The following is a 15,603-nucleotide window of genomic DNA, read 5'->3' on the forward strand; positions in this document are numbered from 1 at the left end:
TTTAGATAAGAGATGACCTAATTTACATCTACTCAGCCAAAGAACAACTCCTTACTCAGGGTACTTGATTTAGCAGAAAACACTTGAGTGTCCCTTTCCATTTGCTTAAGTACATAGGGGGAGGGGCAGGGAGGGAGGTCTGCATTTGCCTCAAGCTGCTGGGAGCCAACACACTGCTAAATGCTGACATGGGGCAGCGCAGCTGGGAGAGGCTGTAGAAAAGTGTGCACTGCTTTCTTCTCTGAGCCTGGTGGGTGGAGGGAGGGAGAGGGGGAGAGGGGAGAAGGGGAGAGGGGGAGAGGGGGGAGGAACGGGGAGGAAGGGAAAGAGGAAGGGAGGGCAGAGTGGGAGAGGAGAAGAGTGAAGGAGAAAGAGGGAAAGAGGGAGAAGGACTGAGGGAGGGAGAGAGAGGGAGGGAGAGAGAGGGAGGGAGAGAGGGAGAGGGGGAGAGTGAGGGAGGGGGGAAGAGGGAAGGAGGGAGGAAAGAAGGGAGGGATAGGAGAAGAGGGGAAGGGAGGGAGATAGACTACCTCACATGTGTCTGGATGAGAAGGGCACTTCAATTTCAAACTGGGACGACATGAAGACGAAGTTCAGGAACCACAGACAATACAGGAGGGCCTGACCTGAGAATGTGATGAGAGCAGGGACAGCGGCTAACCTGGTGATTAGGATGTGTTTTCCTTACAGGTGGCCAGGCATCCCTGGCACCCGAGGGCAAGAGTGAAAGAATCAGAGAGTTCAGGTGTATTTGCAGAGAATGCACAACGTCCCACGGAGGGGAGCGACGTGGAGACTGGAGGGGTCACAAAGCACGAGGGCTCCCCACAAGGCTCCAGCTCACTGTGGCAGGACGCCACGGCCGAGAAGCCCTGAGGTAGAGGGGACAGCAGCAGCAAAGGCCTGGCGACAAGGAGAGCCAGAGCTGCTGAGGAAAAGCAGAGTTCAGCGGGGACTCCAGACACAGAGCCGGAGCACGGGCCAGAGCCACCACGCACGCTGCACGCACGCCAGCGAAGCACCTAGCACCGGATGCAGAGGACAGAGGAGCCACCGAAGGTCCCCGAGCACAGAAATCATAAGACACCGCTGAGCTGGGAGGCTGTACGTGTGACGGGGCCCCAGCAACGGTTCTCAGCTGACAAGCACCCTGAAGCAGGACCTCGTCTGTGACTGATGCTTCACTGACCCCTCATCTTAAGGACAGGAGGCCCTGGACGAGAGCTCACGTCTGACCAGGCACACACGTGGGCTGGCCTGAAGCTCAGACTTCAAGCTACACTGCTTTTCACAGCCCTGCCGCACACACCCTTCAACTACTACAGAGAGAGAGAAACGTGGACCGCTAACATCCTCTCTTCATTCCTCGTGTCTATTTAGAGGGTCTGAGGAACAAAGAAACGTCAGGAAGAAAAGGCCTGAACTAATAGAAGCGTCTAGGCCCTACCCAGGTGGCTCGGGGGACAGTGTTCTCCTGGTGCACCAAGGTCACAGGTTCGATCCCCAGTCGGGGTACCTACAAGAAGCAACCAGTGAGCCCTGGCTGGATGGCTCGGTCGGTTGGAGCATCCTCCCAAAGCACAGAGGTTATGGGTTTGATCCCTGGTCAGGGCACGTACAGGAAGAGATCGGTGTTCCTGTCTCTCTCCCCCTCTCCCTCCTTTTCTCTCTCACTAAGATCAGTAAATAAATGAATGAATGAATGAAAACTAAATGGAACTAAGTAGAATGAGTTGATGCTTCTTTTCATCTATTTTTCTCTCCCACTTCCACTCTTTCCTGTTCATATCAATGAAAAAAAAAATAACGTAAGCATCTAAATACTTCTTGGAAAACCGCCCTGCGTGGCTTTGTCACGAAAGGTAAACAGGGCCCTGAACCTCTTCAGTCAACCGGCTCCTCCCCGTTAAGGAGGGGTCGGGAAACGAGTCGGAAGCGAGGTCTGCGCAGCGTCTGCCTGTTCCCTGCGTTTGCCGGCTCACTTCTGTCGGCGCTGACTGCCCATAATGACGGTCATTTATAAAAGCCTGAATATAACCAAGGCTATCTGTTTCTGAGAAGAAAATATTAACTTGATTCTGGTCGTCTTCTCTGTTCCTCTCCCTGAAAATAAATTAGACACCAAGCAAGGTCACCGGGCAATAACGCCCCCAAATAAATCAGGTTCTCTGTGACAGGCAGAGAATTTAATCCACGGGCAGGTGTCCTGTTCAGAATGATAATCTGTGAAGTGTCACTAACTCCTTCTCCATTGTACCGAACGGAGCCCATGACACAAAGGAGCTGATACATTTCAATGGCGCTCATTCTAAAGCAAGGGAAGCTCAGGACCAGACCATGTTTTAGCGGACGCTCGTCAGAGTAAGAAGCCCAGCTCCGACACCACACGCTCGATCAGGCTGGATAAAAACCCACAGGGGAGGCACTTCTCTGCCTGCTCTTTAATCGGCGCGGACAAGTGTCCCCTCTCCTGACAGGTCACGTTCTGAGGGCCGGCGCTGCTCTGACAGGTCGCACAGCGTCTGAGAAATGCTACCAAGGTGCAAGTCAACCAGTTGGTATCATCTAGTAACAGATAATAAATTCAGTGAAAAGGAGATAAAGGGAAATCGGAGCAACGCCATTAAGTGAACTTTCACTGAGAGCTACATGCCTCAGCAGACAAAGGATTCCATCGGGAAGAGTCCCCAACCCCGCCATCCCATCCACCTGTTATCTACCCGTGTCTCACGCAGCGTACTTTTATAAAACATTTTTAATATGCCGTAGTTAGGCTCATGTTGCCCCGAACAAGTAAAGACCTTGTTTTCCCTCGTATGATAATTACCTGGCTGGAAGTCAGTGACCTCTCTCTAATACTCTCAGGGGCTGAGGCCACATGCAGCGGGGTGCCTTGTGTCTGGTGACACCACTTCGGCAACCTGTCAGTGGGGTCGGGGCCCTTAAGCATGTGTGCTTCCAACACCAGGACAGCAGTGATACTCAGATTAAGTGCTCCGGCAGACCCTCTTGGGGAGATGGAGAGGAGAGGGGTGGACATCCCTGAGTTAAGCCCAGGTACTAATGATAGGTTCTAACTGTTATGAAGTAGCAAGGGTGATGTTGCTAGACAGACTAATATCTCTGTGAGCTTTCTCTCACCGTGTTTGGGAATAAACATGTGTACACATTGTATCAGAGAAGATGCAGGATGCCTACAGAACACATTTCCTGCTGCTCTGTCTCCCCGGTGCCCTGTCCTTATCTGAGTACATGAGGATAACATCAGAAACACAACCGCAGCTTTTAGTAAACAGGTCTCTCCATCTTTGCTGATAAAGATCAACTATTATTTACAACAGAATTTGAATCGGTTCAAACTGAACGCAATTTGACAGGATCTATAAGATAACCTTATGCTATCTTAAGAGTCGGAATGGTTTAATTTGTATTTTTTAGAAAAATGGACAGAATTCTTGAAAAAAAAAAGTCTTCATTATTTTCTACATCTGCTTAGATAAAATTCCCACAACCAATGTTCCTAAGCTTTATATGTAATTCTGAGCTACTTCTTGTGGAATTTAAAAAGAAAACTCATTCAAAAACCGAGGTCCGAACGCGTGTGAACAAACCATTTTCACCGAGAGCTTCCTGTGTTAGCTGTTTCATCTTTAGCTGGAACAGGTCCACCGATAAGGGGCGTCGGAGCCCTTAACACGATGCTAGTGGCCTTGGCGGTCTGTTCTGCTGCCCACACTGGGACTCTGCTCCGCAGACACACATCACCCTCCCGCCGGGTGCCAGACACTGTCCCAGACGCCGGAGAAACGGCAGTGAGAGCACCAGCAGAATCCCCACCCTCCCCGAGCACGAGGAGGTGCGGTGAACAAGCCTGTGGTCGCTTAGCAAACGGCTCTATCCGCTAACAGCGGAAGGGCTTCCAGAGAAAAACAGCAGCAGCCGAGCTGGAGCTGCAGGCTGCGTGCAGGGCAGCCTCACTCGGCGAGGAGTCAGGTGACCTGGGTGAAGACAGGAAGGGCGTGAAGGATAACTGGAGAAATTACTGGATGGAGGCAAGAGCGGCACCTGGAGGAATCATGTTCCAAGCGGAGAAGAGCTGCTTGACTCAAGCCCTGAGTCTGGACCTTTCCTTGTAGTGTTTATTGAAATGGTTGAATGAGTGGAAAAGTATTTGCAGTATTAAAGACATTTTCAGGTCATGTTGAAATGCAAATCAAAACCACAGCGAGACAGCAGCGCCTGGGCCTGTTAGAACGGCTGGCGTCGGGAAGACAGGAGAGGACGCGGTGCCCAGGGACGCGGTGCCCAGGGACGCTGGGCGCGGCTGGGGCCGCCACTGTGGAAGAGGCCAGTCGGGAGGCGCCCCAAGAACTGCAAACAGAGCGGCCACATGACCCAGCCAGGCTGCTTCTGGGACAACATCCGAAGGAAACGACAACCATGTGCACCCCCACATTCGTGGCAGCATTATCCACAATACCCGAGTCCTAGAAACCACCTCGGTGGAATTTTATATAAAATGCAGTATTATTCAGAGGAAATCCTGCCAGCATGCATGGACTTTGAGGGCATTATGCTAAGTGAAATAAGCCGGACACAAAAAATAAATACGGTGGGATTTCCCCTATTTGAAGTGTGCAGTCAAAACCAGAGAGCCTCCGGTTTTAGGAGGGGACTTGCTGAAGGTACCAGGGGCAGAGTTGGAGTTTTCCGAGATGAAGAGTCCGATGGGAGGTTGGTGTGGCAAATGTATTCACCACTACTGAACTGTACAGCTAAAAACAGGGAAGAGGGTCAATTTGATGTGATGTGTATTTGACCACATTTTTAAAAACTAGGGAAAAAAATAAGTAGAATGGGAGAAAAAAAAATCAAGCATTTAACCTGTCTGTCTCAATGGTACCAGGTGACTACAAAGATAATGACTAAAGTTCCCTTTTACTACTAGAAAATTCCAGCGAATAGTCCACCCAGAGGATAGGCAGATTTAGGGTGCCACAGCTCTGTCCCCCCTATGGAAATAATGGAGCTGACAATGACCCTCAGGAGCTGCTGTCATGAACAACGTGCTCAGGAAACGAAGCTGCTGATCAACCTTCACAGCCCAACAGCGAGAGCAGCAACGTCTCGGGGGCATCCTGGACCAAGAGAGCCTGATTCTGATCAAGCCTCCAAATTGAACTTCGGCTTTAGAGGACATACAGGGGACAGAATGACATGGTAACACCCTGGGGGGCAGAATCGGCAAAAAATTCAGATTCTGTGAAATTCTACAACACAGAGAATGCTTTTTCAATGCATGGATGTTGTGTGCTTCGCCTCTGATTTGATAGAAACATTTCGAAGATAATTGGGGCGTTCTGAATAGTGATAAGTATTTCATAATATTAAAGAATTATTGTTAAACTTTTATAGGTTTGAGGAATTATTATTAAACATTTTAGGTTTGAAAATGATCTTGTGATTGTTAAAAAATCTTATCATTTACAGATACACAATGAAAAATGTACCAACGAAATGATATGACGGCTGGGATATTTTGAAAAGAGCTAGGGTGGGAGGGGTCTGTGAGTGGTTGTGCAGGGTGGCCCATATATTGACAAGTGTTGAAGCCGGGTGATGATTCAGTGTACACATACCATACAATTTTGTCTACTCGTCTATGTTTAAACATTTCCATAACAAAAAGTTTTAAAAGCCTTTGACATTTAACACATAAGCTAAATATTTTTCTTATAATTAAATTTATAGTATTTATTAGTCAATAATTTTTAAATTTTATTTTATTTATTCACTTTAGAAAGGAGAGAGAGAGAGAGAGAGAGAGAAGGGGGATGAGCAGGAAGCATCAACTCCCATATGTGCCTTGACCAAGCAAGCCCAGGGTTTTGAACCGGCAACCTCAGCATTTCCAGGTCGACGCTTTATCCACTGCGCCACCACAGGTCAGGCTAGTTAATAATTTTTAAATAAAAAGGGGAGGAAACATCAGGCACCAGCTCTCTGTCTAAATTATCACGAATTCTCAGTAAGCAGAAAACTCAAATTTTGATGTGGTTCACAAATAATAAAAATAGTAACTAAAGACTTATGATATCCAGTACTTTTTCCGTGTATCCAATACCACCAACATCCTCGTAATCTTTTAAATATTTTGGTTTTAACATTCAATTCAAAAGACAATGTTTGCTAAGAAAATAGTAACTAAGATCTCATAACGCTTTGGCAGTTCAAAAGAAACATTTTACCCCGAAGCGCAGCTCACCTGCTGTGAAGTCTTCAGTCAGATCAATGAATGCATTAGAATGTGGAATCCGCATTTTACTTTTAGTGGTCAATGCAGGGTGCCATGATAAATTTCTAAAAAAAAATTAAAAAAAGATTTTTTTTAAGGCAAATATCAAATGAGCTTTGTTTTAAAACAAACAAAAATCTGTGCATGCAAGATATTTAAAAAGTGTATTTACTTTAGTGGAGCTGTTTCACATAACCTAAACTTCACTTTCAGAGTGCGCAGCTCAGTGGGTGAGAGGGTGTACAGGGTGCGCAACCACTACCACTATCGAATTCCAAAACATCCTCGCCGTCTCAAAGGGAAACCCTGGATCCAGGAGTCACTTCCCTTCCCTCTCTCGCCAGCACCCCCGCACCCACTAATTTGCCCTCTGTTGCTACAGATTTCCCACTTCTGGACATTTTACATCACTTAGTCGTATCCCTCAGCACGTTTCCGGGTTCATCCATGCTGTTGCATCTGTCGGTACTTCATTCCTTTTGATGGCTGAACAACATCCCCTTGGGCGGCTGTATTTTGTGTTTCTCCATTCATCTGTTGACAGTTAGCTTTTTCCCACTCTTGGCTATTACCAATAAAGCTGTTAAAAATACTCACACACGAGTTTTTGCATGGATAATTATTTTGAGTACTTCCTAGGAGCGGGATGGCTGGCTCACATGGGAACGGTGTGCTGATCTTCCCGAGGCACTGCTACACTGTTTCTCACGATGGCTGCACCACCTTCCCCTTCCAACAGCAGGGTAGGAGGGTTCTGTGTCTCCATTTCTTTGTCAACACTTGTTACTGTCCATTTGCTTTACTGTAACTATCCCAGAGGGTGTGTATAGTATCTCATGGTTTCCATTTATATTTCCTAATGGCTAAGGACATTGAACATGTTTTCATGTGCTTACTGGCCAGCTGTACATCTTCTTTGGAGAAATGTCTACTCAAATCCTTTGCCTGTTTTTAAACTGGGTTATTTACTGCTTTATTGTTGAGTTGTAGAAGTTCTTTACATAGACTAAATACTAGATCTTCATCCAATGAAGAACTGGCCAACATCTATTTTCCCTTTTGTTGCTTGTTCTTTTGTGTCATATATAGAAGATTTCATTTCCAAATCCAAGGTCATGAAGATTTACTGCTATGATTTCTTCTAAGAATTTATAGTTTTAGCTCTTATATTTAAATATTTGATTCTGTATTTAAGTATAAGAAAAAATTAAGTATTATACATTTTTTCTAGACCATTGAGAATGGCTATCTTTCATGAGTATTAATTCCAAAGTTTTGAGCCATGAAGAAATGAATTCAGACCCGACCTTACTGTGTAAGAAAAACTAACTCAAAATGGATCCAAGAGCTGAAACTATAAACCTCTATACCAAGAAAAGAGTGATAAATCTTCATGACCTTAGATCTGAAAATGGATGCTTATTTATGACACCAAGAGAACAAGCAGTAAGAAAAAAATAGATGAGATTCATAACAATTAAAAACTCTTGTGCATCACAGGACAGCATCAAGAGATGAAGAGAGAACTCTGCAGATGAAGACGACATCCGTGAGCCTTATCTGTGCGAAGGCTCTAGTATCCAGACTATACAACTCAACAACAAAACGACACCCTAACTTAAAAACAGCAGAGGACTAGATACTTCTCCTAACAAGATATACAAATGACTACCAAGTACAATGAAACCCATAACACCTCTCGTCACCGGGGAAACGTAAATCAAAACCACAACGGGAAACTATGGCAAACCATTGGGAAGGCACCAGAAGCCAGAAAAGAACAGGTGTGGGAGAGGACGTGAAGAGACAGAAACTCATCCCGGCTGAGGGAACACAAAACGGTGCAGCAGCTGGCAGCCTAGCAGCCCCTCAGGGTGAAACACAGAGTCCCATACAACCTGCGTTTCCATACCGAGGCGTAAACCCCACAGAACACAAGGACAAGCGAGCTTAGGTAAAATCATCCCCCCACAATTCTTGTCCGTAGGCATTCCCATCTCTAACACTTTTCTCCTCCTAAGAGCACTTGGGTTCGCATTCAAGTCACTTGAGGAACTCTCTCTGAGGGTGTACGCTCCTCTAGACACCGCCTCACAGACACTTGTATCCGCTGTGCTTACCCAGGACCTACCCGGTCCTCCAGTATGGGCGGGACTGAATCGCGGTCCAGTCAGCAAATACTGACTGGACGGAGGCAGAGCCTCCCGCAGGGTCTCCTGTTCTCTCCTTCCAGGGGGAATCCGCTGTTTTGCCCCACCCTACCGTGTTCCAGCCTCTAGTGGAAGTACAGACATGTCCTCTCCAAAAAGCAACTTAAGGCCAATTAAGTCCAACTTTACTGTCCACCCCACACCTAACTGACTGTGTGGCAAACAAGGTTTCTTTGTGAATTTTGTTTTAATGTGTTTAGAAAGAGGAGAGAAACAATTCACTAATTTGTTTTTGGCAGGTAGAATCTGGGAAAAAAGAATTAAGTATTCATCAGGAGAAATTTTTCTCTACACAAAAGGTCTGTGTTCTACAAAGACCAACTTCTTCCAATAAAGCTCCTTCTACACTCTTTTTTAGCACACACTGGGCTAAACAGCCATAAAAACAAAACCAAGCAGTATTCATACAACCTGATTTTATCATCCTAACCAAAATGCCATGATATAAGGTTATGACAAGAAAATATTAAAATAAATTGAGAACTGTATCTAGCATTTGTTGTAAGGTAGTTTGTTGCCAAGCACTCATGTCATGTTTTCAGACTGCACAAGGTTAGAAACGCTTAAAATAATTTCAATTATGTTCAATTTAATAGCAGCTGGTTCACCTCTTTTCAAGATAGGTCATGTGTTCGTAGGCTCTGTAAATTCCAAGCATTGAAGCATTTTTAATTACGAACGAAACGATCAGACTCAGGCCAAAGATTCTATGACAAATTTAACCCGAAGTCATTTCAGAAGAATTTCCTGTGCTCCCAACAAATCTGCAACTACAGGCCAAAGTAAGTTAAGAGACATAAACCTTTACAAAGTTGAGATTAATGAGGTTAATCCTGTGGTTGTCTTTAATTACTACCAGAGCAGTTATTGATCTCATTCCCTGCAGATTTTTTTACAGATTTGCTTTGAAATAAGCTGTAACTAGACATTTGGAAAATTTCAAATAATTAGTGATACTTGTCCTAAGAACTCTTTGACAGAAATGTACACCTCAAACGAAGACTGAAGCAGTGGTGACGCCAAAGTCCTACAGAGATGGTGGGCCACATTCAGCAGAAGGGTGTTGATTTGCTGCAATTGTTTTAAAATGTTTGAATTCACTGGTAAAACTCAAATAAAAAACCCTATGAAAGTCTGGGTTTCCAGCATCTCTGGACACAGCAGGAGGTCTGAAGCCCCCCCTTCCCGAGCGCTCCCCTCCCTTTGATTTCCTCCTGGGCCCCTTTGGACATGGAGCTCGCAACTCCTAACGAAATATTAATTGTAATCTTGCTGTCTTGAACCTTTCAAATCAATACTGACGTTCATCACCGCATCTGAACATTTGTACTTGTTGACTGCACTTTGCTATTTTACACTAATGCCTCTCAAAGGCAGTTAACTGACCCTCCGAGTTTACGCGGTGTCTCATGACCATTTTGATGTATAGCAAAGGGGGGGTGGAGGGGAAGAGCTGCTATTTGTTTTTGTGGTGCATTTGGTGCATTTTAACATGGCTGAAAATTAAACATATGTACAGTTGTCTACCAAATTATTTATTTATTTATTTTAGAGAGAGAGACAGACAGGAAGGGAGAAGAGATGAGATGAGAAGCATCAATTAGTAGTTGTGGAACCTTAGTTGTTCATTAATTGCTTTCTCATCTGTGCCTTGATTGGGGGTTCAAGCCGAGCCAGTGACCCCTTGCTCAAGCCAGAGACCTTGGGCTTCAAGTCAGTGACCATGGGATCATACCGATGATCCCACACTCAAGCCGGAGGAGCCTGTACACAAGCCAGTGACCTTGGGCTTTTGAACCTGGGACCTCAGCATCCAAGGCTGACGCTCTATCCAGTGTCACCACCGGTCAGGCAAATTGTTTAAAATTTTATAGTTCAAAATAAAATTCATTTTTCCTTCTATCTTTAATGTTGCTCTTTGCATACATCATAGTTTTTCAATAATAAGCAGATACCGTATTTCTCAAGCAACTATGCTCATATAAACTATAATCTTCTCATACGTGGTCAACTTCATTTGAAGCCCAAGGTCACAGATACAAACTGCTCTGATTACAAAGGGAGAAACAGCAGAGATGAAAAAGTGGGCTTCTGAGTCATGTTGAGTCTCTTCGTTGACTTTTCTTGACCTCTGTGGAAAATTCCAATTATTAGCTTTTTCCCCCACGGGAAACATAATTATGTCAAGGTGTTCTAATTTGTGGGCATTATCACCCTTAATCTCAAAGAACAGCATTTATCAAAGAATAAATTTAAATGTAATTACTGTCAACGGTAGCTTTCGACTGCTCTCTGAGATGACGGCTGATCCACCCACTTCCCCATGATTGGCCCATGCTGAACGGTCTAAGATAACCCAGCAAGGCAGTGAGTGGGAGCAGGGTTTTCAATGAAGACGGGTCTAGTAGGCTTCGCCAAGCCGCCTCGTTCTTTAATACAGCCATATTCACACATTTTTTGCTCAGACAGGCTCTAAAAGAATTTTGAAAAACTATGTAACCCTTAGCATATTTGAATTCATTTCTAAGACTGTAGTCTGAATGTCTTTATCAGCCTATTACCTATAAAACAGGTCACCTTCAAATCTATTAAGATTACTGAGATTTTAAAAATAAAATGATTACTCTTAAAAATGTATACAGAGGAATAAGAGTATCATGCTGAGGCCCTGGCCAGCTGCCTCAGCGGTAGAGCATCGGCCTGGCATGTGGAAGTCCCAGGTTCGATTCCCAGCCAGGGCACACAGGAGAAGCGCCCATCTGCTTCTCCACCCCTCCCCCTCTCCTTCCTCTCTGTCTCTCTCTTCCCCTCCCGCAGCCAAGGCTCCATTGGAGCGGAGTTGGCCCGGGCACTGAGGATGGCTCTGTGGCCTCTGCTTCAGGCACTAGAGTGGCTCTGGTTGCAGCGGAACAACGCTCCAGATGGGCAGAGCATCACCCCCTGGTGGGCATGCCCAGTGGATCCCAGTCGGGCGCATGCAGGAGTCTGTCTGCCTGCCTTCCTGTTTCTCACTTTGGAAAAGTACAAAAAAAACCCCAACCAACCAAACAAACAAACAAACCAACCATGCTGAGCTGTAAGCAGCACCTCCGTCCTCACATACAGAAACGTGATAAGCTCCTCTTTAACTCCTTGTCTTTCCCTTCATCTTTGAAGCTGTACTTCTATTCCACTTTCTTATAGAAGTTCACCATGATGTCAAATGTTTCTACTTGTTGAACTCTTTTAGCAATCACTCCATCTTATGTCTCCAAAGAGACGGAGGTTTATAAATTAGTATGTAAATCAAAACTGGTTTTTAAGGTTATATTTATGTGTCCAAATGTTTTTTAAAAATCTCCTTGAGGTTGAGTTATTTTAACTATGAGAGTAAGATTGATAAGAACACATGTTAGTTTGACAACTTCCTAAACCAAAGGTAAAATGTTATTGGAAATGCATTTTTTTTTTCAGAAACAGAGAGAGAGTCAGAGAGAGGGATAGACAGGGACAGACAGACAGGAACGGAGAGAGATGAGAAGCATCAATCATTAGTTTTTCGTTGCATGTTGCGACATCTTAGTTGTTCATTAATTGCTTTCTTACATGTGCCTTGACTGCGGGCCTTTAGCAGACCGAGTAACCCCTTGCTCAAGCCAGTGACCTTGGATCCAAACTGGTGAGCTTTGCTCAAACTAGATGAGCCCGCGCTCAAGCTGGCGACCTCGGGGTCTCGAACCTGGGTCTTCCGCATCCCAGTCCTACGCTCTATCCACTGCGCCACCACCTGGTCAGGCGGAAATGCATTTTTTAAAGAGATGAGTGGACCTTCAGAATGCCTTAGCTGATTCACACTCACGGCACGGCTGCAATGAGACAGCGTTCAGTGCCACGTGTGCCCATTCCTCATCTGCACAGAGTTACGTGCTAACAAATCTTGTCCATACGTTTCATTCAAATCTCCCTGGAACTAGAATATTAAGACATTATTCTTAATTTTTGAGTATGATATATTGTGATCATGTATTTTTTCAAAATCCCTTATTGTTTTAGAGCTAGATAGTGAAATATTTATAGATTAAAAATTTCTGGGGATGGGGCTAGAAGTGAGAGAATGAGGGGAAAGGTATGAATAAAACAAGACCAGTCAAGTATTGCTAACTAGAGCTAGACAGCCTGGCATCAGACACTAAATCAGGGTCCCAGTCTCTCTACCTGCACAGATGTTCAGATTGTCCATAACAAAAGGAAAAAGTGAGAGCTGCTGACTTAGCTGCTGACCCAGTTGACGAAAACACCTGCCGTCTTCTCCAGTTCACAGAGCCAGCCCCCATCACACCAACCTCCAGACGGGAGCTACTTCCTGCAGGAAGAGTCTGACCTCATTTCTGCAATTCAGACAAATGTGTGAAAATGTGTTTCCAGGAATGCTGTATGTAGAAACTGCTGAGAAAAGTACAGAATAATACGTATTGTAGGCCAGATTATTGTAAGCAGTCAGTATTAAAATGATGAAACTGATAAAACTGATTTATCTATTTCTATAAAATAGGTTGTAAAAAACAAGGTAGGAAAGCAATGTGCTGTTATCATTAGTGAACGTATAGTAACGCAATGTAACACTGTTTAAATGATCTCTAAACAGAAGTAGGATAAACAACGTCATAGTTCTTCAGTAAATGTGCATGAATATTGAACTCTGGGGTCTGGCCGTTGATGTAATTAGGTAAAAGACTACAAAAATGAGAAAAAGTACCATTTCTTTAGCTATAACAAAATTTTCTTACGACTTTAACGTATGGGAGAGAGATGTACTGTACTGCAGAAAATTACTTGGCTCAGGAGACTGCATGTCAACGTACTTCCTATTAATAGGAAAAAGAAAGTACGAGTAAATATTTCATAGGACAAAAAATGCTTGACTCTAAATGGAAGTTTAATATGATATGATTTGATAAAACACGTTGTAGCTACCTCATAGAGAAATGCGTATCAAATATGAAAGTAACACTCATCCGTGGGTCTGGCAGCCCTAGAGAATGTCCCAGTCACACTGGAAACAGTCATCGTCATCACCCAGAACCACACGGGCAGGGAAGCTGCCTTCCCTCCGGCGAGTGCTGGGTCCTGGGGGGGGGGGGGGCAGCGGGTGTGTGTGTGTGTGTGTGTGTGTGTGTGTGTGTGTGAACCGCGGGGAGGTCTGCTCTGTGGGACTGCGCTTTCTTTCGCACTGCTTACTTTGTTCTCCCAGGGTCCTCTCAACAGTAACAGGTTTTTGACAATGGCAGGGGATGGACGAGGCAAAGTCATTTATTTTTTTATTTTATTTTATTTATTCATTTTTAGAGAGGAGAGAGACAGAGGACAGAGAGAGAGAAGGGGGGAGGAGCTGGAAGCATCAACTCCCATATGTGCCTTGACCAGGCAAGCCCAGGGTTTCGAACCGGCGACCTCAGCATTTCCAGGTCGATGCTTTATCCACTGCACCACCACAGGTCAGGCCGAGGCAAAGTCATTTAAACAAAAACTGTCACTACTCCCGCACCCACTGTGGCACACCTGAAGTCAGAACATCCCACTGTAACCAAACGCCTGATTTGGCAAACAAGCTTCATCTTAAGAGAAATAAGTGTTAGGAAAGAGGAAGACTGGAAATTCTATTAGCTCAGCATGTCTGTGTGGGGTGCCCTGTGGGTTTTTACTCCTTGGGAAACGCATCACCCCTAGAATTTAGGAGGGGGAAGGATGACGGCATTCTCATACGAAAGAGGAGGAAGTTATTGTGGAAACAGGCATATTCTCAGGGCTCTTCGCTTAGGCAGGAATACCCCTGAAACCTGAGGATCTAGATCAGGGGTCTCAAACTCACGGCCCGCAGGCCGCATGCGGCCCGCCGAACAATTTTGTGCGGCCCACAGACTAATCCACGAAGTTCAAAATATTTTGGATAAAATTAAGTGAGCCTAGGGGCCTACTTGTATTTTTCATTTCTTTAGCATCCTAGCTAGATATTAGCTTAGTTAACAGCAGTTGTGATGCGAACTACAGTTTCTGGTCATTTTGTGACACTGAGTAAACTGCATGTACGATTGCGCTTGTTGTACTGATTTTTTTTTTTTGTTTTCAACTACAGTGAGAAAAGTGTGGCATAACAGTTGCCTTTTGTAGACCTAGTGCGGCCCGCCGAACGGCTGTGATCTTGCTCTGCGGCCCACATGCTGAGCTGAGTTTGAGACCCCTGATCTAGATAGTGATTCGCTCAGATCATCTGTGCTTGCATAGCCTTTGCAAGTCTCTTTCAATAAAGAAACACAGCCCACACTGTGATCCCAGAGATGGCCACACTGTTTCCCACCTGTGTGCTGTGTGCTCTTTCGCCTTTCCACGCCTTAGTCCGCAGGTAGAGCCCACAATCCCGGCAGCCTCCGGACTCTCAGCCAGATCTTTGCTCCACTCTGACCAGCAGCAGCATGCAGCAGGGTGGTGCTGCGCAGCTCCCAGGGGTGGGCCTGAAGCGACCTGAAGCTCCCGCCTACAGCTCTTGGACCGCTCCCTCTGGGAAAACAGCCCTGCGCTAGGAGGAAGTCCAGGTCTGCCACGCAGGAGTGCCACCAAGACCCCAGGGACAGCAACAGTGGTAGTGGCGGGGCTGGAAAGGAGGCCAGATTCAAACTGGACCGACCGCGTGTCTATACACTGCGAGCTCGCAGCGGCGTGCACCTCTGAATCGGCCCCTTGGCACCCTCGGCTTGGAAGCCTCTCCAGCCGGACGAGCTGTCTGCTGTGAGAACAGGTAACAGACCACTGCCGGGAAGTGCCGACCCCGAGTCCTCAGCTTGTGTCTGTGCAGGAGCCATGCACGTGACCCCTCAAAAGCGGCTGGGGGGCCCCAGGAAAAATATATGGATCCCTAAGTAGCATGCTATTTGAAACAATCACCGCATATATAATTTTAAATCATCTGCTGAAAGTTTTCACTATTTCTGTGGTTTAATCTCAAAAAAAGAAATTAGGTGAGAGACAATGGAAGAATAACTTATTTTAGCTCCAATAACAAAAGTTCCTTTAGGAAAAGATAAAAGTTAAAAACGGATGCAGTGTTTCCATGGAAACCCCCTT

At 45.4% G+C, this 15,603-nt stretch overlaps 1 protein-coding gene across 1 annotated transcript in view; it reads right to left on the reverse strand.

Annotated features, from left to right (window-relative positions):
• The window catches only part of ITFG1 (integrin alpha FG-GAP repeat containing 1), a 122,302-nt gene that overhangs the window by 90,838 nt on the left and 15,861 nt on the right, over nt 1–15,603 (reverse strand). The window contains exon 6 of the mRNA XM_066243157.1: nt 6,266–6,360. Coding sequence (XP_066099254.1) covers nt 6,266–6,360 — 95 coding nt within the window. The remainder of the gene's footprint in view (nt 1–6,265; nt 6,361–15,603) is intronic.

This window comes from Saccopteryx bilineata, chromosome 9 (genome assembly GCF_036850765.1).
Source record: "Saccopteryx bilineata isolate mSacBil1 chromosome 9, mSacBil1_pri_phased_curated, whole genome shotgun sequence".
In the NCBI taxonomy this organism is placed as follows: Eukaryota; Metazoa; Chordata; class Mammalia; order Chiroptera; family Emballonuridae; genus Saccopteryx; species Saccopteryx bilineata.